At 42.0% G+C, this 22,114-nt stretch overlaps 1 protein-coding gene across 1 annotated transcript in view; it reads left to right on the top strand.

Annotated features, from left to right (window-relative positions):
• Window positions 1-22,114, top strand: part of Cacna1e (calcium voltage-gated channel subunit alpha1 E) — a 485,686-nt gene that overhangs the window by 312,582 nt on the left and 150,990 nt on the right. The window contains exon 9 of the mRNA XM_085842043.1: window positions 8,582-8,685. Within this exon, the coding sequence (XP_085698169.1) occupies window positions 8,582-8,685 (104 nt within the window). The remainder of the gene's footprint in view (window positions 1-8,581; window positions 8,686-22,114) is intronic.

Raw genomic sequence — 22,114 nt, 5'->3', positions numbered from 1 at the left:
TAGAGTAATATCCTTGGTATTGGTAGAAGTACATGCAGAAATATGAGATAAGGTTCTTTCTCCAAAAAGCATTTAGCCCTAGTGGGAAGGGAGGGACAATATATAAAAGAGACAGAACAGAACCCATTTTAAAAAGATCTATAAGTGAGTAAGACTAAATGCTGAAGCATAGCACTTAACGCTGAATTTTCAGTTGCAGGTGGGTTCTTTTTTTTCCCCTACTGACTTAGCTTTTTTATAGATACCAAAGCCCTTGACTACTATTTTGCTTTCCCACTGATTTGATGCACAGTACCTACTCAGACATGTTGAATGAATATACATGCTACTATGAGGTATACCTAATTGCTGAGGGAAATCCTGGAGTGGTGTACTTAGGAAAAGCCTTATAGATCCGAGGAGAGTCTCTAAGTATGAAAGGACCCAAGATCTGGTAGAACCAGGATTAGGGGAAGGAGCAAAACCAGAAGGACTCTTGGAGAATGGCAGATCTGTGTAGTTCAGGCTGCCAATGAGAGTCCCCTATAGCCTGATTCTTCTTGTCTTATATTGCCTTCCTTGGTACTGCTGATGCAACTATTTGTAGACTTATCATTATCAGCTATCTCCCTTCCTTGGAATGTCTTTTTTTTTTTTTTTTTTTTTTTTTTTGGTTTTTCGAGACAGGGTTTCTCTGTATAGCCCTGGCTGTCCTGGCACTCACTTTGTAGACCAGGCTGGCCTCGAACTCAGAAATCCGCCTGCCTCTGCCTCCCAAGTGCTGGGATTAAAGGCGTGCGCCACCACGCCCTGCCTGGAATGTCTTTTAATTAGCCATTAGAGAGTTTCTTTTTCCAAATTCAGATGAAAGAAAAGTCGCCTAAAACTTTGCTTGATATCTTTATCCTTTCTCTATTTAAATTGCAGTATTCATAGTCTGATGTCAGTAGCTTTGACCTTAAGCAGAAGTGTCTTCCTCATGCCCTTAAACTTTATGGAGTCTCCAGATATAATCTTGTGATAATACTAATTCCATAGGAAATACTAATGGGACATGTGGCCATATGCAATATTAAGTACCAAAAAGAATATGTAGAATAGGGGGGCTTTGCAGAGTGGTTTGGAAGTTAGAAGTCTGGTATTCTAGTTTTACTTGTGTATATGTTAGACTTAGCTGTATTCTTCAGGACAGTTCCTGACAATGCAGGCCAAGAGGGACAAGTTAGCTGTATCAAGCTCAGGTATCTTTGACTGACCATACTCCACAGAGAGCATTAGTTACTTACAGCTCCTGGCTCAGGCAGGTGCTGCCCTGGGACTAGCTTGTGTGTACTTGGCATGTTTATGAAGTCTGCTACAGGACCTGAGACATAATGAAATGACTTGCCTCCTGGAACTCAGGAAGAACTTTCTGTCTTCTCTCCTTCCATCTGCTTTCCCATTCTCCTCCTTGCTGGGGGCTGGGAGGGTAGCTGGGGCTTGTAGGATCCTGCTTGTGTTTGTTTTCCCTAAGAACAGTGGTTCTCAACTTTCCTAGTGCTGTAACCCTATAATACAGTTCTTCGTCTTATAGTGGCCCCCAACCATAAAATTATTTTGTTGTTACTTCATAACTGTAATTTGCTACTGTTACAAATTGTAATGTAATATCTGATATGCAGGATGTCTGATATGTGACCCATAAAGGGATCACAGCCCATAGGTTGAGAACCACTGCCTTAAAGATGGTGACAATGTGGATGGGATTGATTTCAGGCATTCTGATGCCACCAGATAACAAGAGTCAGAGTCTCATGAAACTGAGTCACCACAGCTCTAGAGTGTGGATACAGATCCTTCAGTAATTTGTATCCTCAAAGGAGTCATTATGCCTCTCTGGGTTTCAGTTTCTTCTAGAAAATGATAGATTGGGCCTTGTAAACTCATAATTTTCTTCCTAGTATGCAGGGAACCAGCTTCAATAATACATGGGTGGGATTCAGAATATCCAACAGCTTATAAGCTATACTGTTCATTGTGTCATTTTCCTAAAACATGGGGTGGCAAAAGCATCCAGTGGCTCTGTTGATAGAAATATCACCAAACAGCTATGATTCAGGTGCTGTCAGCCTGTTAAGGTTAGTCAAAGCCCTGGCACGGACGGTATAAAACATCTCAAGTCAGATTCCATAGAAATCGACTCTGGGATGGAGGTGCTTGCTTATTGAATGGATTATAGATGAATCAGTGCTAGGAGATTCCTGAAAGAATGGGAGAAAAGTAGGTAGGTTGGGGAACTTGAGGCGGAGATGTGGTCTCAGAAGTGTTTGTATCAGCCTTGTTCAATAGGCAGTTCCAAGTGTGAATGCATAACACGAGTGTTTCATCCAGCCTGACAGAGGATGGACCATCAATCTTGGCCACAAGTCCTCCCATTATTATCACAAGGGTATGAAGTTCATGTTGAGGCTGGTCTTCTAGCCAGGAACAGGCTTCTAAGGAGGGGCCAAGAATGAGGCTATCATGAGAGCTATTCAGAGATAGCACCCACAGCAGCTGGGGATGAATATTCTTGTAGGTTATCGGTAGAAAGTCTGGCCAGGGGCAGCACAAACTCTGTCACACCCAAACCACTGACTCCTATGGGTGGTTTAACATATGGAAGGGAGAATTCACATGGCACTAACCAATGATGAGTCCTGCCTAATGAATACTTAGAAAAGTCAAGACTTGGTTACAGTTAAGAAAGGAAAATGGTAGCCAGAAGAGGCCCAAGGGCTATTGAATAATGATGTAGTAATGTACATTATGAAAAGATTCATCTAAGAGGTAGCCTGTGAGGTTTTTTTTCTTTTGTATGTTTCAGAATATCTACATGGGATCGTGCAGGAGAGGTACTGCATGATAATATCATTCATTCAAAGAGGGCACCCCTTTTCCTTCTTGTAGACCACACCTCACTTTCATTCATGGAATTCTTTCTCTAAGACACATCGTTACCTTTCTGTTGACCAGAGTGAATCCATCACCTGCCTGAGCACTCCACTGTCCCTTACCAACACTGGCCTCATTTGGAATTATACTTTTCTGTGTGTTTTACCTGTTCACATGAATATTCCCTATTATACTACAAGTTCCATGATGAGCAAGACTGTGACTGTTCTGCTGTTCGATTTTCTTTAGAGGAAAGAATTTGCTCCTCAGTAGGTAATTCATGAATGTGTAGGATGAAATCATTTGAGTTCCAAAACAGGCCACCTAAGTCCCTTGGGGTAGGATGGAGGCCCCCATGGATGTGTTAGGAGGGAGGAGGGACAAGGAGGAATAGTTACTTGCTGAGGAATCGTTTGCCTGGTTCGGGACCTTGGCAGAAGGTATTTGTTGAGAATTTACATCTGTATTCACATTTCATAACCATGTTCCTTTTCTTAGGAGTGGTTAGCATTGGCTGAGACAAATGGTCTGTCTCTTTTGGCAGTCTGGTAGCTGTTCCACCACCTTCCAACCTGAGCTATTAGTAATTAGTGAAATTGAAGATCTCTAATTAAGATGGAGTCCCGAGGCCAGAGGTTTTTAGTCTGAAGCTGTTTGTATCTTTCCATGTAAACCATTTGGAAATTCTGGAGACATTTTCATTTGTCACAACTCAGGGATTCCCACTGGTATCTGTTAAGTGGAGGCCAAGGCTATGCTAATACCTGACAGAGATATGCAAAACCCTGACAGAGAATCCCCCTGACCTCAAATGGAAGCTGTGCTTCGGCTAAGGAAGCCTGCAATCTGGTTTGGGTCTTCCACCTAGGACTGCCTCAAACCTGGGAATAAGGGGGTTCCCCAAAGACTGTTTCTAAAGAATTCAGGAACCTGCTCTTTCTTTCCCAATACTTTCAGCCATAAGCATGTCATAGGGAGTTCAGCTTTTCTGCTCAGAGCTGCTCTGAGAAAGCAAGAGCATGACTGGCAGGTGCTTCAGCATCCTTTCCACAGAGCTGGGTAGGACCCTGTAAGAGTTCTGAATGTATGTCCTCCGAGAGGAAGAACTATAAGGCCCCTTTCTCCTTGCTCTTTCCATTCCTATCTTTCTCTCCAGTTTGGCTCCTCCTGCCCTATCTTCCTGCATCTCTCCCACCCCACCCCCGAAGATTAATGTGATAATTGCCATGTGTGCCTGTTTACACAGGGAGTGGGTGAGCTTACCACCCTCAATCAGGCAGGTTCCCAAAGAAACGCAGTCCCACGATGTCAGGACTGGTACCCGCTGAGCACTCCTGTGCAGGTGGGCTGCCACCCCCAAACTTCTTTCTCTGTCTGTCATCATCGTTGTCATGTGCACATGTGCATGTGTGTGCCATTCAGTGAAGCGACAGGTGAGAAGGAGGAGGAACAGCTAGACTAGCATCAGGAAAAGGGCCAGGCAGAGGAATGTGCATTTTAGGCACATCAACCCTTAAAAGTAGAGGACAATGAGCCAAGGAAAAGCTCTCTCTAATGCCTATCACGTGGTAGGCCTGCTAGGGTACTCCATGGAAAAGCAACGGACCAAGGAGGAAAGGGTTTAGTAGGAGAATCAGAGGCTGGGATGTTCACATGAAGCTGTTTGCAAACTGGTGAAGCCAGTAGAAACCAGCAGAACCAGTATGCCTCTACCTAAATTGGGAGATTTGGAACAATGGAAGGTAATGGTACAGCTCTTAGACCAGGGCCAAATAAAAGCCACAAGTCTTTGGGAGGTTACTTGTACAAGTCCCAATGTCAAGTTCAGCTGGAGTTCTAATGTCTAAGGTCAGGAGAATAGCATCTGGCTCTAAAGGGCAAACAATCAATGTGAGGCTTGAGATTGTCATATGAGGACATGAGGCCAGTGATTCCGCCTTTTCATTTTTGCTACGCCCATCTCAGATCTAGCAAGTGGGAGGCACCTATAATCCAGTTGAGGTGTCTTCCATACCTGGGACTCTGATCCACAAGCAAATTTTCTCTGGTATGATATATCACACAGACTAAGCTTTGCCAGACACTCAGATATCCTTCAGTCCAAAGTTCATCATTGTGGCAAGTGTTCCATAGGTGTGAAATGAAGAGGTTGTTCTCTAGGTGACATTCATTGCAGGGAAAGGCCTAATCCACAGTTGTTTCCCATTAGAGGTCTGGGTGGGAAAGATTCTCCTATGAGACTGTACTGGGGCAGGAACTAGCAGATTATATTTTGGAAGCTGCAGTCTCATGCATCAGGATTTTATCTGAAGACCTTAGCATGGCTATCTCATGTTCCTAAAGTTCAAAATAAGGTTTGAGTATCCTAGACACAATAGTGCCCTTTGAGCATTGTAACAGTCACAGGCACAGTGATGAGCAAAAGGGGAAGCTCTTTTTCTCCAGACTGTGACCTCCTATCCCCCCTAGAGACAGTCACCTGGACAGCACAAGAGAATGACCCGACTCTGGCCACACTGCCAATGGAACCCTGACTCACAGTATCAGGATGCTTCATGCCTTCAGCGTTGTTGATTGCTTCATTTTTTTTAAGTCTCAAAATATACACACTAAAATATAGACATCTCTCCTACACTGGACAATTTTAAGTTTTTAATAATGATGAATCAGAAGGAGACGAAAGCTCCATTTAGCATCTGAAAGAACCTTGCCATTTTGAAGGAGGGAATCGTGAGCAACGTCCTTTGCTTGCCCACTTTCTGATGAGGAGTGTCCCCTTCATCCCGTTGGCTTTTGGATCACAATAAACATGTGAAGGGGTGGGAAGCCACCTGGTCAGAAAAGGTGGAGGAAGGAGGACAAGAAGGAAAGTGCTTGTTAGGAGTTGAGTGTGGAGGGAATTCAGCAGTGGTGTTGAAGGGCCGTGAGTGATGGCGGACAGGCGCTATCAAGCTTCTCTCTTCTGCAGGACCTTTTGAGCTGCCAGTCATTTCCTTAACCCCCAGAACATCAAGCTGCTGGGGCTGATGTCTTCACAGCTATTCATTTCCCCCCTTCTCTTCCTCTTCTTCCTTTTTCTTCTTCCAGGATGCCCCATTGCTGAAATTGATGACGTGTGTAATTCAGAGGAAATTTCACAGATGGAGAAAGTGTTACCAGGATGGATTTGTATTGATCTATTTTTAACAAGCGCGTCGTCATCTTCAAAGTGTGGCCATTTATTAATTAATTACCTCTGTGTATGCCAAAGTCTTCGTCACATCCCAGATATTAAAATACTCAGATAGTTAAGAGTAAACCCAAAGCATTCTCAGCCAACTCTGGCTGGACCAGTACTATTTGTCATGTGAGTTTTGTAGAGGTATTAGGAAGGACATTTCAGAGTCTTAGTCAATAAGGGAGATTCTCTTATCCTTTTGTCTCATGGAATATATCCTCTGATGTATTCATAGAGTTTTCTTTTCTTTTCTTTCTTTCTTTTTTTTTTTTTTTGAAAGAGAAGGGTTCACCACCAAGGAAGTTAATGAAATGGTATAATGAATGAAGTAAGCAATATGTCTTTCCACCATTCTTCTCACTAGCTGTGAGACATAGATAATCTGCCATTTCCCTAACTTTCTTTGGTTACCAAACCCATTTTCCACAAAATGCCATCCTTGCCTTCTACAAATCAAGGCAATGCAGAGTACGCAATGTTTTATATAGTTATATAGGTTTTACTCTGTAGCTGCCCTAGCTCCCTTTCAACCACAGTTCAGTGGGAGATCAGAGATACCTCAAACTCCACAATTTCAACATTGCCACTGCTGATATTGACACTTTTATGGGCAGCTGAGCTCTGATCCGGGTGCTTGGCGTAAACTTTGTCCCTGCTGCCAAAGAACACTGAAGGAGGGACTATTGAACCCTTAAAGCAAGTGGATTGTATTCATCCGGAGCCACTGAAGTTAACAAGACTTGAAAGATATATTAGATTCCCCATAATCATGAAGACAGGCAGAGCTCTGTGGTGAGCATCAGTGTCTACCTTAGCTCACAGCAAGATGCACACCTCAGTCATCTCAGCCACACCCGCCTGCCCTGTTCTTCACACCCCACTTGCTCTCAGCATCTGGTTCTGCTGCATCTTCTTTCTGATGATGAGACATGGCTTTCTCTGAGATTTGCCCTGTGTCCTCTCTACTTGTATCTATCCAAGACTCCGGTAAGCCAAAGACCTAAGTCTCTGACACTGAAGTAGGCAGAACTTTGTTCCATACAGTTTAATTTTTTTTCATGTAGTTTGTGTCAAATTTTGAGTCAACTTTATTCCAGTGATCTGATCTGTGATCAGTGCAGGGCCAGAACAAAAGACACAAAGTTGCCAAAAGGACTTGGGATTATTTTTAATGGAAGATTTGACTGTCCAGTGACAGCGGCCATAGCCAATCCACAGATAAGTTATGTGGCTTGACATTGGAATGGGGGAAAAAATGAGACAAACTGGAGAGGGAAAAATTGATTTGGTTTATATAAGTCCACAAGAAACATGAGGATGACCACTTTAAGATATATTCCCAGGGTTTTGTAGTAAGGATTAAGAGGCACATAGAAGACATGGATGGGCCAGCACTGCACCACAGATGTTCTGAGCTCTGGACTTAGTTTTATTAAGTCAGCACATTAGCTCTAGATCTGGCATTTGATCTTGAGGGACCTGTTTCCCCAATAAATTAGGGACAAAATATCCATTGTGAGTTTCAAATGGATATTGAAAGTGATTCATGAAGGGTGGGGTTAGGGAGTGTGTTCAAAGGTCTGCATGCGGGAAGTACAAATCCAGAAAATCCCTTCAGAAAAAGTTGAGCAGGAAGAACCCAATGAACAAGACCCTTTGTTGAGAGTATTCTTGGAGCTCAAATTTCAAGGGTCTCATAAGACATGGCAAGTCACCCTTTCTCAGTTCTGGGCGCCTCAGCAACTCTGTATCCAACTTGGATACAAGAATCCATAATCTATATTTCTGTGTCCTCCCCCCCACTTCTCTGTATTAGCAAGAGGTAGGGGAGAAGGGAGCCTGATGAGAGAGCTTGAGGGTGATCAGATCTCGTACTATCACTCTGAAAATCTAGACATAGTCTTTGTTCTGCCCAGGGCTTTGCTGGGGCCAGACCTGGGCCAGCTCTGTATTACCAGCTTGTGATGGGTAAAGGACAGCTAACCCCAGAACATAAGCAAGAGCCTAATTCATCCTAAGCATCTCTTCTAAGAGCTTTTCTAACACCCATGGGGTAGGGTGACAAGTTCAGCCTGCCCTTGGGTTTTTTTTTTTCTTTTTCTATTTATCTAGCTTAAGAGTGCAAAGAATGAGAATAAATGTTACCAAGAACTAAAAAGCCAACTCACCTTTTTATAACCTTAGGAATTTTTTTTTTTTTTTGGCTTTTTCCATTCAGTTTTCACTTCTTCTAAGTAAGGGTATTAGAATTCTCTCACTCAGGATATTGCAGAGATACTGATGTGACCTTCACTAGGCACAGGGTAAAATGTGAGTTGTCTTACAATAAAGTGGAGTGGGGATGGGGGTGAGGTAATGTTGAACTGTATCACGCCATGACTGTTACATCACCCACTGTATGAAACCTCTGGAATGTAGGCCTTGCTCCTGGGGTGGCTTTAAATCTTACGAAACCATTTTTCTTTCTTTCAGACCAATGATGCCTTAGGAGCCACCTGGAACTGGCTGTACTTCATCCCCCTCATCATCATCGGATCCTTCTTCGTTCTCAACCTCGTCCTGGGAGTGCTTTCCGGGTAAGCCGTACGTTTTTTTATCTCCTTTTGTGAGCTGCTATCTGGGGGCTAATACATTCTGATTGAAGATAGGTTTACTCACTTACCTGTCACGTCAAAGACACTGGACAGACCCTTGTGCCAATGTTATCCCAGCTATGTCAGTGCAGTAACAGATGACTGTTTTAATCATCTTGATTATTTTTAGACATTAAAACAATCTATATGTTGTGTACAGTTGTAAACACAGTACCTTGTGAGTTCATTGACCCATTCATATTTCCATTCAATAACTCTGTGTCAAGCACTGTGCTGGTTGCTGTAGACATATAGTTAAGGAAGATAGAGACTCTATCCTCAAAAAATATTGCTTGCTTTGCAGTATATTGGACATCACATCTCATGCTTGTAACTCGAATTCATTTATAGCGGTTTATATTCCCGGTGTCTACCATGTTTTGCAGAGACGCTTTTGCCATTTGAAATGGGGAGTGCAAATTTTGATTTTACTGACCAGTGTGGAAAATAACAATTTGTTTGGGGTGAAGGAACAAATTTTTGCAGTCTAAAGCCATTAGAGATGCTTCCAAACAGGACTGGAAATTGCATGGGGTATAAGATATGTGTTAGAATAACATAGGATAATGGAATACATGGAGATAAATAGCCCAGTGAAGATGGAGAAATGGGACATTGCATGGAGCATAAAGAAGCTAAAATGTAATATTTTAAGATGGCTCAGTCTAAGTAAATATACTATAAAACACTATATTTTCCTAAACAAAGTTGAGATGATGGTGATGATGATGGAGATGGTGATGATGATTGTGATTTTGTCGACCGGTATGAGTTCTTCGAATGATAGTGTGTAAAGTGATCTTTATGTTTACACATAGCTGATTGAAACAAGTTGGTGACTTTTGGGAAAGTCTATGAATAGAGGAAATGCACACTAAGAAGGTACAAGAACAAAGAAACCAAAAGGTATAACAGCAGAAGAGACGGTGAACAAACCATTTTTATTCAACAAATGGTTAACGCCACAGTAGTTGTAAAAGCTGAAGTTTAATGGCCTCCAAGGGAAAATGATAATAAACAGGCAGACTGACACTTCTTCTGAGCTCAAGAAAGGATTGGGAACTAGAGACAGCAAATATTCCTGAGAGCTGGAGTGTACATGCTATTGAAAACAAGAGAGTGGTAAGAAGTCATACTACCTGCTCAGTCTCTAGATAATACTGGCTTGTATCTGCCCCCTGAACACATTAGGAAGCCGAGGTCTGAGCCACCAAAGGTTAGATTGGTGATGCTCACTGCATCTTAAGGTGGTCTTGACAATGTCATGGAAATAAGAGGACTAAGTGACAGTTCCTAAGGTGAGTGTCAGCTCCCCAGCCCATTTCTGTGTTCTCAGAGAAGCAGCAATCTGGCAATAGTTTAGAGGACTCTACTGAGGGGATTCTGTCTTAAAAGAAAAAAGATCTGTCTTTTTGACAGTCTGGTGAGGTCAGAGAAATAGGTTCCATTCCGTCAGCCCCCAGCAAAGCTCACCACATTCATTCCCTATGGCTATCGCAATAAACATCACAATCCAGGTAGCATAAAATGGACGGACATTTAATCCTCTGGTAGTTTTTGAGTTACAAGCTCCAGATCTGGCAGGCCCGTGCTCCTCCAAGGCCTGGAGAGAATCATTTCTTCCATCTCCTACCCAGCTTTGGTAGATCCAGGCATTTCTTGGACTATCACCATGACTACACATCACCCCAGTCTCTGCTTCAGGGCTCACATGGCCTCTTCCTCTCCCCGTTCTGTCATCGCCCTCTGTCTTGCTCTTATAAGGATACTTGTGATTTGATTTAGAATCACTGGGTAATCTAGTTTGATCTCATCTTCTGAATACACTTAACTTTGCTGGTATCTGCAGACTCTTTTTCCAAATAAGGCAACACTCAGGAGTTCCAGGAATTAGAATATGAATGGTCTTTTGAAGCCAGTTGCCATTCACCCACTGCACTGACACACCACGGGACCCCAGCTGAGGATGCAGAGTTTCCATTGCCTTGCTCATAAGTGTGAGCACACAGCCAGGGATCAGCAGCATTGGAGGGAAATGCCCAGTGTGAAGGTACCTTAGCAGCATAATAAGGAGACAAGAGACGTGCATGACTGTGAGCAGCTCAGGTAGTAAAAGATAACGTACAAGCTCATGTCTGATACCAGCAGAGATAGAGACATAACTTCATACACAAAATAATAGCTCATGACGAGAGGGTGTTGAGATGAGGAAGGGCTGTGGGAATTATATGGAACATGCACTTGATGTGAAAGCAGTACAAAGTTGAGTTAATGTCAACATGTAATCAAACCAAAAAGATAGGAAAGTTGGAGTGAGAAATTAAGGGTACCGCTTAGAAAGTATGGTTAGGGGAGAGACAGAGACTGAGACAGAGGGAGGCACAGACAGAGAGACAGAGACAGAGACAGAGAGAGACAGACACTGATCGACTCTAAGAGCAAGGAATGGTGACAGGCACTCATAACCCCAGCCCTTGAGAAGCAGAAGCAGGAAAAATCACATCCTGGGCTACATAGTAAGACCTTGTTTCAAAACATTTACAATTGAGCCAGCACTTTAGTAAGAAAGTTTAATAAAGAGAACAATGAAGCAGGAAGAAAGAATTAACGTAGAAAAATATGAGAGAAGTTCCCAGAACAAAAGACTCAGCATTGCCAGATTTAAATAAAACCATGGACTCGTGTGCAAAGATGTTATTTCTGGTGTATTTCTTGGCAGTGGGCATGGGAAGCACCAGGACATCCCAAGCTGGGATTTTAGATAGGTAAACTGTTGGATGCACCCCTGGCATGTGCTGTGGCAATTAAGAGCAACAGATACCATGTACACATGGACGGGAGGGTATCGTAAGAATGTTTCAGTGAAAACAAGGAGACAATGTAATATGTTACCACATTTGTGTATGTATAAAGCACAGTTGGTAAAATGTGTTTAAATGTAAAGTTATGCATTTGGCAATATTGTAACAGTTCATGTGACAGAATGCAGATGTGTAAACTAACCATTAAAATATCCAAGAGTTAAAAAGTACACTCCATATAGGAAAACCACACCAAGGTAAATTGCAGTGAACTTCAGGCCATCAGAGAAAAGAATGTTCTGAAAGTTTCTAGCCATTGGGTATATGGCTACTATTTGGTATAAGGAAACAGAATGCCAGGGAGTTTCGCAGTGGCAACACTGAAAAGCAGAGAGCAACAGTGAAGCTCCTAAAACTTACCAACAGCAAAACGGCTTTCAAGATCAAATGCTCTACCTACCCAGAGTGCCAGTTATCTGTATGGACAGAATATGGACATTGTCAGGTACCTTTGGGGGAAAAGCTTGATAAAGAACACACGTCACTAAGAATAAGGAAGCAAGTAAGAAAGCAAGGAATGGAGTTGGGGAGATGGCTCAGAGGTTGAGAGAGGATCATGTGGCAGTTCACCAATATCTGTAAACTCCACTCCCAAGAGATCTGACATCTGCAGGCTGTGTGCGTGCACACACACACACACACACACACACAGAGAGAGAGAGAGAGAGAGAGAGAGAGAGAGAGAGAGAGAGAGAGAGAGAACAAACATATATGTAGACAAACCGTAATACACATAAAATAATAAAGTAACTCTCAAAAGGGAAAGACATAAAGAAAACCATGGTACACATGTACACACGTGAGTCAGTAGAGGACAAAGACAAAGGGATTGAGCCCTGGTGTTACAGTGAAATGGAATTAGATAATAACTCTCAGTGACCTAGAGGGCATCAGCATCCAACTAACATAGGGCAACAGAGGTCCTAACATGCTATCCTTAAAAAACAAGTAAAACTAATAAATGCCCTGTTGTGTTATATTCTGAAGGGCTCTGTGATTTCTTTTGGTCCAACTCCCCCCCCCCACACACACACACAGAAAATAATGTATTCTCTCTCTCTCTCTCTCTCTCTCTCTCTCTCTCTCTCTCTCTCTCTCTCTCTCTCTCTCTCTCTCTCTCTCTCTCTCTCTCGGCATCTCTGTGTCACCTCTCCCCATCCCATTACCCCAACTTAAGCACTTAATTCCACAACATGCACAAGTGTTACTCCTAACAAAATAGAAGCACAGCAAGTCTTCTGTGTAGCTCAGCTGACAACCTGGTTTCCACTGTTGATGCTGAAGCCTGAGCTAGTCTCTTGCAATGTTGCAATTGCTTTTATAAGACTGGAGCGGGGGAAGCTAACCATGGAGACAGGGAGAGGGTATCAAAGGCCAAAATCTTAGGTTCCACAGTCAGCAAATCATTAAGCAGTTCCTAAAATTGAAAGATAAAGAAATCGCAGTGTCTTAAGTACAACAGTTAGAAAATGTGAGACGAATACCAGAAGGAGCAGAAGAGTTGAACGTGGCAGCCCCTGGAGAGGGAGATTCTGGGCTGGGGAAAGGGGAGACAGAGGGCTACTAGTTTTTTTCATTATGATCCTTCAAAACCTGTTTGACTTTTAAAGTTCTACATGTACATCTTTGAGAAAAATAAAAACCTAAAATTTTGAAGTAAAACGATCAGAAAACAAGTAGGATGGACAGACAGAGTAAGGACATCTATCTAATGCCAGCATGGTTAGATTGACATGGAGTGAACAGACACAGGATAATCAACAAGGAAATAATTGTGCCAGTGTCACCAGTGTCACACTAAGAAACATGGCAGAACTCTGTAAAATGGTCAAGGAGAAGAAATGGCGTCCACTAGGAAAGGGTTTGTAACTGTCTGTGACTATTTGGTTGTTGCCAGTTCTGTGGGCATCAATTCCTCTCTGGCTGGGAGACAGTCTTCAGTCAGAAGATGCCATGCTAATGGTCTGGCCGATGCCTCTTTACTACCTGAAACCTAAGAAGTGGTGTTGGCAGCTGGCAACAGCTGGTGTGAATGAATAAATTCTGACATTTAAAGGAGTGTTAAGAGGAAACTTGAGAGCTGGGGCTGAACTACTTTTGCCTTGGTTTTATTTCTGTATTCTGGTGCTGCATACATTGTACAGCATTTAGAGGATTTTCACTGGTGTCTACAGAGGGCTCAGTACCACTGGGTCCTGTGGATAGGAGGGGTCATGGGCTTTCTTGGCTACCTGATCTGTGAGCCCTGGCCTCTCGAAAGGATGAAACCTCTCCTTTGGAGTGGAGCTTTGTTTGGCATTCACAAGTTGAGCCTCCTGGGATGTAGCTTTGAACATTTTGTCTCCAGGGAACAGGGTTATGTGACCTGTGAGTGTGCTGGATGTTATGTGCCCATGTGATTCCAGGAGTGGAGAAACAACAATTTCTGTGTATATATAAGGAAGATACACATCGCTCCCTACATTGAGTAAGAGTCCCCCGGGCATCAAGTATGGCAGTGACTGAAAGCCCCATCCCAGAGGTTGAGACACTGATGAAAAACTGTGAGGCATGTTTGTTGGCTTCATATTTAAGAAGGAAAGATGGATAGAAGCATTGTAGCATGTTTACGTGTCTCAGAGGAAATAGGATTTGATGAAAACCATTAGCTTAGGCTTGAAGAGAAGCAGAGCTTCCTGTCTCCATGGCAACAAACTAGGGCTGCATAAGCACATCCTGAAGTGCTGTCAGGGGCTACAGGGCAGAAAGCTCACACAAACAGAAAATGACCCTGAACTATTCCAGCATCTCCACCTATTGCTTCCAGGGCTTGTGAGAGAGGAAGACAAGTGTAGGGGGCAATTGTGCTATCTCCAAATAGGGGCAAGGAAGTTAGGCCAAGGACCACTTACAGATGCACTGGGGAGCAATGAGAAGGCTCACGATGCATGTAAAATGTCTTGTAGTTTTCAGAGCACCTTGCTTCCAAGATCTTATTCATTTCTTGCCACAGCTTGTGTTGGCACACAACATCTTTAAAGACGAAGGAAAGAGCTAAAGAACCAATCTCCAAGTTCTTAGCAGAAACAGGCCAGAGGTCATTGTTGCTCAAGCTCTGGTTAGGTGCTTATCTTATTATCCCAGGTAGCCTTCAGAAAGGCTTCCTAGAGTGATGTCCTGGCCACAGTACAAAGTGTAGGTTCAAAATTTAATGTGTACATGCATTAGTCGCATGCTTATTCTTAACACACTGGTGTCTATATATGCAATGTGACCTTGTACATATGAAGAAGAAGAAGATTCCAAGACCCACTAGCAAGACCTTTTTGCTCTAAGGACTGATGGAAAGAGGTGAACTGTTAATAAGAGAGGAATGGTTCTTCTGGTTGCATTTCTTCAATGACCAGAGTAGCTTCAGTAGCAAGCAAAAAGACAGGTGCCTATCTTGCTACCGGCTCATTTACTGGCTGGATTTGACAACTGGATGCCATTCATCAAACCTTTGTTTAGTATTTGCTGCACAAAAGACACTATGTTCTTGGGTTGCAAAGATGAATAAGACAAGATGATTTTAGATGAATGAAGGAAATAATTTAAGACATCTAATTGATTGATGTTCCCAGGATTTGTTCTTTCAAAGTGTGTCTGAGCCACATAAAATTGCATTTCCCCCAGTTACTTGTGCATTTCTGCTGCCCCTCTTCAGGTATTACACCCCTCCCCCACTGTCAAGACTCCTTTCTCATTAAACCTTCTCTGACAATGAAACAAAGCAAAAATAAAAGGCATGTAATGGGGTCTAAGTTCTAGGATCTTGAGATTCAAATTTTGCGAAAGTTATTACTTAAGATTTTTATATTTAAGTTCTATAGTTTAGGTACAAGTAAATTTGCAAGGAATTATTAAGTACATAAAAGTGAGTAAGACCTATATCTTGGACTTGGTCATAGAAACAGACTAACTGATGTGTCTTCACCTTGGATATCCTGACTCATCTGTCCTTGCACATTAGGAGGTGGGAAGTGAGCCTTCTCTGTGTCTGAATTGAGACAGAAATAGTTGCTGGTCTTATAAAATAAATTATCCACTCCAAGTTCAGCAGTCCAGATGAGATCCGAGTAGTGCTGGTGGATATTAATTGAGATGTGTCTGATCTCTAGCAGACACGTAGACACACTGTGTCTGATTTAACGCTGTGTGATTTAACTACACAGCGGTGTTACTAGAATACTAAAGCTAATGTCAATCAGGAGACATCAGTCAGTTTCTCAGGCAGCAGTTACTGAGCATGCACTGTAATGTTACCCACTGCCAGGGTCTGTGGGTATCAGATTAGACAAGTCCAGAGAACTGCTATAATCTAGGTAGAGAGACAGCAACAGGGCAAGCATTAAAATTAGGTGGATGGCAATCTGGTTCAGTAAGGAAAGATGCCTACCCCCAAGCCCAACAACCAGAGTTTGATCCCCAGGACCTCCGTAGTAGAAGAAAAGAACACTACCAGATTATCCTCTGCCCTCCACCTGGATGCTGTAGCAGGCACATGCGACTTCTCTACTAATACAGACTTAAATGTGATTACAAAAACTTAGATTAGAGAGGGACCAAGATCAAATACAAATAGCTGAAGAGTATAACACTTCTGCAAATTTTTGAGAGTGGCTAATAGTTAGCTAGAACAGAGGAAAACAAAAGACCTTTCAGCTGGGTTAAAAATTACAGAGACGCTTGAGAGAGTAGGGAGGCAAGCTGGAAGCAAGAGTTCCAGAGAGCTGCAAGGACCCTATGAGTACAGTGCAGTGAGGACAGAAATGATGTGGTAGGGTGAGACTTGCAGGATTTGTGACTGTAGGACGGTGGTTCTCAATCTTTGGGTCTCAACCCCTTGGGGGAGGGGTCGAAGGACTCTTTCACAGGGGTCACCTAAGGCCATGAGAAAACACAAATATTTACATTATGATTCATAACAATAACAAAATGACAGTTATACAATAGCAACAAAAATAATTTTAAGGTTGGGGGCCACTACAACATGAGCATCTGGTATCAAAGGGTTGTAGCATTAGGAAGGTTGAGAACCATTGGTGTAGTGTCTGGGTGTCACTGGGATAAAAATATAAAAGAAGACAATCTCTTGGCTATTCCTGGGTTTCTGAATTGAGCTTGCAGGTGGCTGGGAGAGAACAGAGAAGCAAGAGTTAGGTTTTGAGGGAAGTGGGATAGGTTTTGGATCTATTGAGTTGAGAGAACATAACACACTTTCTGCCTTTTGGCTAGCTCACAGCAGTGGAGTAGGGTTTGTTTCAGGTTGTTATTTTTAAAGCTGTGATTTATTGAGTCTGTGCTGTGCACCAAACATGGTGCCAATTCTACGACATACATTGTCTCATTTAATCCTCATAAGGATCCTATGAGGTATTTCTTTCTTCTCCTATAAATGGGGAAATGGTGGTAGGGAGGGTTGGTAGCCTGCCTACAGAAACAAAGCTGTTAAGCTGAAGGAGCAGAGTTTGGTTTGAGGTCTGCTGTGGCTGAACACCTATACCCTCGTGCATATCTGCCATGCAGCACCTATGATTTGTCCAGAAAGATATGTTATTGTCTAGGATCCAGTACAGTGCAATTTGATGAATTGCAGAAGGGACTATCAGTGGTTACCAGTACAATCCTGTAGACAAAGACTCCATCTTAAATCTTATCAAAGCAATTACAACAGAGATTGCATAAAGCCTATTTTGAGTAGAAAGATACTTGTGTGACCATGGGGTAATATATGAAACTAAATTAAAAGATATGCAGTTCTTTAAGATAGTTGTCAAAATTGTACCTTAGAGTATGATAAAAAATTCTATGAGGAAGGGACTCTATGTTAATCTTTTTGTAGTTGGCTCCTGGCCTCCATACTACACACGAGGAACCTCACATTGATTATAAATAACTTATTTAGTGACTAGGTGTCAGGTCACAGCTAAATCCTAGGTTTCTTTGGTTCTTAACCAGGATACTTTTCCAATTCTGTGCCATGGCTATAGGTAGAAGTAAACAAGGTTTACCATGTAAACCTTGCATCTGGGTTTTTATACAGACATTTTGTACAGAACAACAAAGATGTGTTGTTCTACATATCTTTCTGCTTTTATCATTTTGTGGCTATAGGATATTAATTAAGTCTTTTCACTTTTCTGTATCTTCACTTATACAATTGTGGCTTAAGATACATGTATTCATTATATACATGATTATTGAGGAAGTCAGGTTAGGTTGCAAGTGCTCAGTGTTTAGTGTCTTGAGATAATCAATACTTACCACTGGGAAGGAGCGCTCTCTTTTACTTACCACCTACATCCATTGAGCCAATTAGCATGATCTCAAAGACTTCAAATGTTATTCTAAGGCTGAACATCCATGGTACCCTACAGGTAACAGGAGAAATGGACGGGGTCCTTATGCCCCCACATATGGACGTCAACTTAAACATTCCATCATTTGCATTTCCTTGGAAATATCCTTGCTTTTCTACCCTCTGTGATCTGGAGTAAGCCTCAGTTTGATTTTTAAGTAACCTTTCACAGTATATTTTAATTGTATTTCTCTTTTTTATTTTTTTATTTTATATTAATGGCATGTTTATTAGTACTGTATTGGTAAGGCTCTGGCAGAGCCTCTCATAAGACAGCTAAATCAGGCTTCTGTCAACAAGCACTTCTTGGCATCAGCAATAGTGTCTGGGTTTGGTGGCTGCAAATGGAATGGATCCCCATGTGGGGCAGTTTCTGGATGGCCTTTCTGGATGGCCTTTAGTTTCTGCTCCACTCTTTGTTCTTGTATTTCCTTTAGACAGGAGCAATTCTGGGTGAATATTTTTGAGATGGGTGTATGGCCCCATCTTTAAACCAGGGGCCATGCCTAACCTCTGAATATGGTCTCTACAGGTTCTCTCTCCCCTTTATTGGGTATTTCAGATAATGCTATCCCCATTGGGGTCTGGTAGCCTCTTGCTTTCCTGGCATCTGGGACTTTCTGATGGCTATCTCCAGTTCCCCAGCACCCATTGCTACTCACCTCTGTTCAGTTTCCTGACCCTCCATACATCTGGGGGAAGAGGATCATAATTTCACCTATTACATGATATTTTCCAGGTCCATAGTCCTGTCCCTGTTCTGCAGTTTAAAGTTTTCCCCCATGATATTCCTGTAGCACTATGCTATCTATTATAGAATTGATTACTAATAGTAATAGAATTACTTTATAGCATTTAATACTAACACTAAAGTCAAGTGCTAACATTTATTGAGAACTTGTCATCTGCCTGCCACTGTGCTAAATATGTTGTGTAAAGTATTTCACTTAATTTTTATAGCAGCTTTGTGAGGTGGGAACAATTTTCAACTCCATTTTACACATGAAGAAATGGAGGCTGGAAGGTCAGAGTCTTGACTAAGCCTGCCTCCCTAGAATGGGTTGTCGTCCTTGCACTGAAATTACAAATTTCACTGTTGCCTATTGTTTTTTTTTTTTTCTCATATTGGTTATGTCTTTCTACGCAGTTGGATCTGTATTTGTATCCTAGTACTTTTTAATTTTTTTTCTGCGTTGAAGAAAACTGAGCTATGCCAGGACCTCCTTGGGGAATGCCATGCCCCTTTGAGTCCCACAGATATTGCTATAGCAGAGAAATGGAAGCTCTGACATCTCCAGCAGAGTCACAGTTATTGGAGACCTTACAGGAGTCCATGCCAGTTGAATGGTTCTCTTAAGTTCTTGTTGTTTATTTGTACTGAGTGTGAGGGTTAAAAAAGAGGAGAGTCTCCTGGACTATTTCTGAGTTTCTGAGTTGTTTGGTACTGAAGGTTAGAGCTAGGGTCTTACTAAGCAGTCACTAGCACTAAGTATACCCCCAGACAAGGATGCTCATTTTTATATATGGTTGTTAGTAATTATTTTCTTTCATGTAATTGCTTATGCCCCCTGCCCATTTTCTCTGTGCTGTGCTTATCTTTGTCACATAAACTTAAAGTATACACTTAGATAGTAACAACATTAGCCCTTTTCTGCCAGATGTGGCAAGGTGTCAGCCTATTGGGATCATGGACAACCACAGCTACAGAAGTTGAATCAGTTGCTATTACTTTACAGCACTTCATTTAGGAAACATTTTATGAGTGCTCACTTATCTAATTCTCACAAGGAGAATTAGACAAGTCTGATAGTTCTCTTATAAATCAGAGTAAAGTTTACTGTAAACATGGCAAGGTCTAGAAAAGCTTATCAGTGTGGATTCTGAGAGTCACTCAGCCTAGAGTCCCTTGGAATCCAAAGTAGAACTTGGCTGGGGGGTTATTTCTATGGGGATCTTTGTTGCTGGCTTCTGCCCAAAATAAGGTAACTCACATATGTGCTGTAACTCACCAGAAAAATGCTTGAGTTTATTAACAGTGACTATTTACTGTTGCACCAGTGGGTGGTATAAACCATTCTTGCAGATGTTGAAGATTTAAGTTCCTTCCCCTAGGGAGTTTGTGTTCCTAGGTCGCATGCCTAACCTATAATTAATGTACTGTTCACCATTGTGGTGCCCCATCTTTGGGACAGGATTAGTAGCATTCTTATATTGAAAATTTTGTGCCCCTGTCAAAAATCATGCTTGTGTGGTTTTTTTTTTTTTTTTTTTTTTTTTTTTACCGAGGAGAGCAGAGGTACATTCTAAGGGTGCCACCAAGGTGAGTCATCAAGTGACAAAACATGGTTGTAGGTAAAAGTGAAATTGTACCTGGGAAGGACCCATAGTTGTCCCCAGATAGTTCAGTTCAGATAAGTGAGGCCAAAGTGTGAAAGGAAAAGAAAGAGAAGTCAGCAAGCAGGACCATCACAAGAGATAATGGAAATAAGGTCCTATTTCATAAAGATGTATATGCTCTGAAGATCAGCTGGACCAATTAAGTCATGACATCATTGAGTGCCTGGTGATGATGAAGACACCAGAGAAATGTAAAAATGTCCCCATTTTGTATTGGAAGATTTTACACACATGGAATTTGTGATCAGCTACATTCTTAAGTAGCTGTGATAGTCCTAGTATCCCTAGGTAATACTGTAATTTAATAGAGATTAAAAACTCTGATAATTTTATATGTATGTGGATGTACATATATGAATATGTATGTATATACATGTATATATATATGCATACATCTATACACATTCATACATTCATGTGTTGTCTCTAATATATATTCTCTAGTCTTTGTCCCTCTGTAAAGTATTCAAGGGTCTCATGAAATACCTACATCATTATATCAATTTGCTTTACTTGGTGACTAAATTTCAACCTATTTCAAGAATGTTTCCATCTTAGAACTAATTTTACTTACCTTCTTTTCAAAGAAGGGACCAATTTTTTACCTGTAGAGTAATATGAATTGAAGTAACATGTAGAGATGCCTTTGCTATGAAATGATTGTGTATTTAATTTACCCACCTAATGCAAAGTCCCAAAGTATACACCTGTACCTATCCCTTAGATTTCTAACTTAGGATGTTCCAAACTGAATTCAGTATCTCATTGTTGGGGAACATTGCTATTAAGATGGCAGTCTGCCATGGCAGGATGGTTTCTGAGCTCAGCACAAAATGTGGGGACTCTCTTTCTCAGTGGAACTCTGCCTGTCTTTGTTGAAAAGTGCCTAGGCACAGGTAGCTGGCCTCTTCAGGCCTTGACTAAAAAGTAACCTTGTACAGAGCTTTCTGCAAGGCTGCAAAACTCAGCACACACATCCCACTCTGGTTGAAGGCCCACATGATAATTAGGTATTGCACTATAACCAATCAGCCCTTCCTGCTAACTTGATGCTGTGACCTAATAGCCCCTTTCTACTTGTACCCCTAAAAACGCCCTTATCCTATCCCTGAATCAGTTTAGTTGACTCATCTGGCTGCAATGGTCTGTGGAGGTCATTTCACCATAGTAATGGCCATTTGAACTCTGTCGTTCCACCTCTCCTCTCTTTCTTTGCTCAGGTTGGTAGCCAACACTCTTGGTAGAAAGGGAGTGGGGACACATCTCATTTTCCTATTCTACCATTAAACATGCACACCACCATTCATATTCTCTCTCTCTCTCTCTCTCTCTCTCTCTCTCTCTCTCTCTCTCTCTCTCTCTCTCTCTCGCCCGCTCTCCCTCTCCCTCCCCCTCCCTCTTCATCCCCCTCCCTCTCCCCCTCTCCCTCCCTCCCCCTCCCTCCCCCCTCCCTCTCTCGCCCATGCTTTATCATACTTTTTATCCAAGATGGAATATCTTATCTAATTTTGATTCTTTCTCTTATTTATTCTCTGAACCTACTTGCTTATCCAGACATGCTAATCCTATTCAGAAATGTACTGTGAACTGAATCTTGGACCATTCTGGATTCTGAGTATTCTCCCTGCTTTTGGCCAGCCTGAAGCCCAGGATGAAAACAGTTAGTTGCAGCTTTGTTTACCTTTGTTGCTTATTATGGCTTCATATTGCTTAAATAATAGAAGCATACCTGTAC

The sequence above is a fragment of the Mus caroli genome, unplaced genomic scaffold (genome assembly GCF_978045245.1).
Source record: "Mus caroli unplaced genomic scaffold, Mus_caroli_1 scaffold_1, whole genome shotgun sequence".
NCBI lineage: Eukaryota > Metazoa > Chordata > Mammalia > Rodentia > Muridae > Mus > Mus caroli.
The sequence above is the reverse complement of the archived record's forward strand: the minus strand, read 5'-3'. Positions and strand labels throughout refer to the sequence as shown.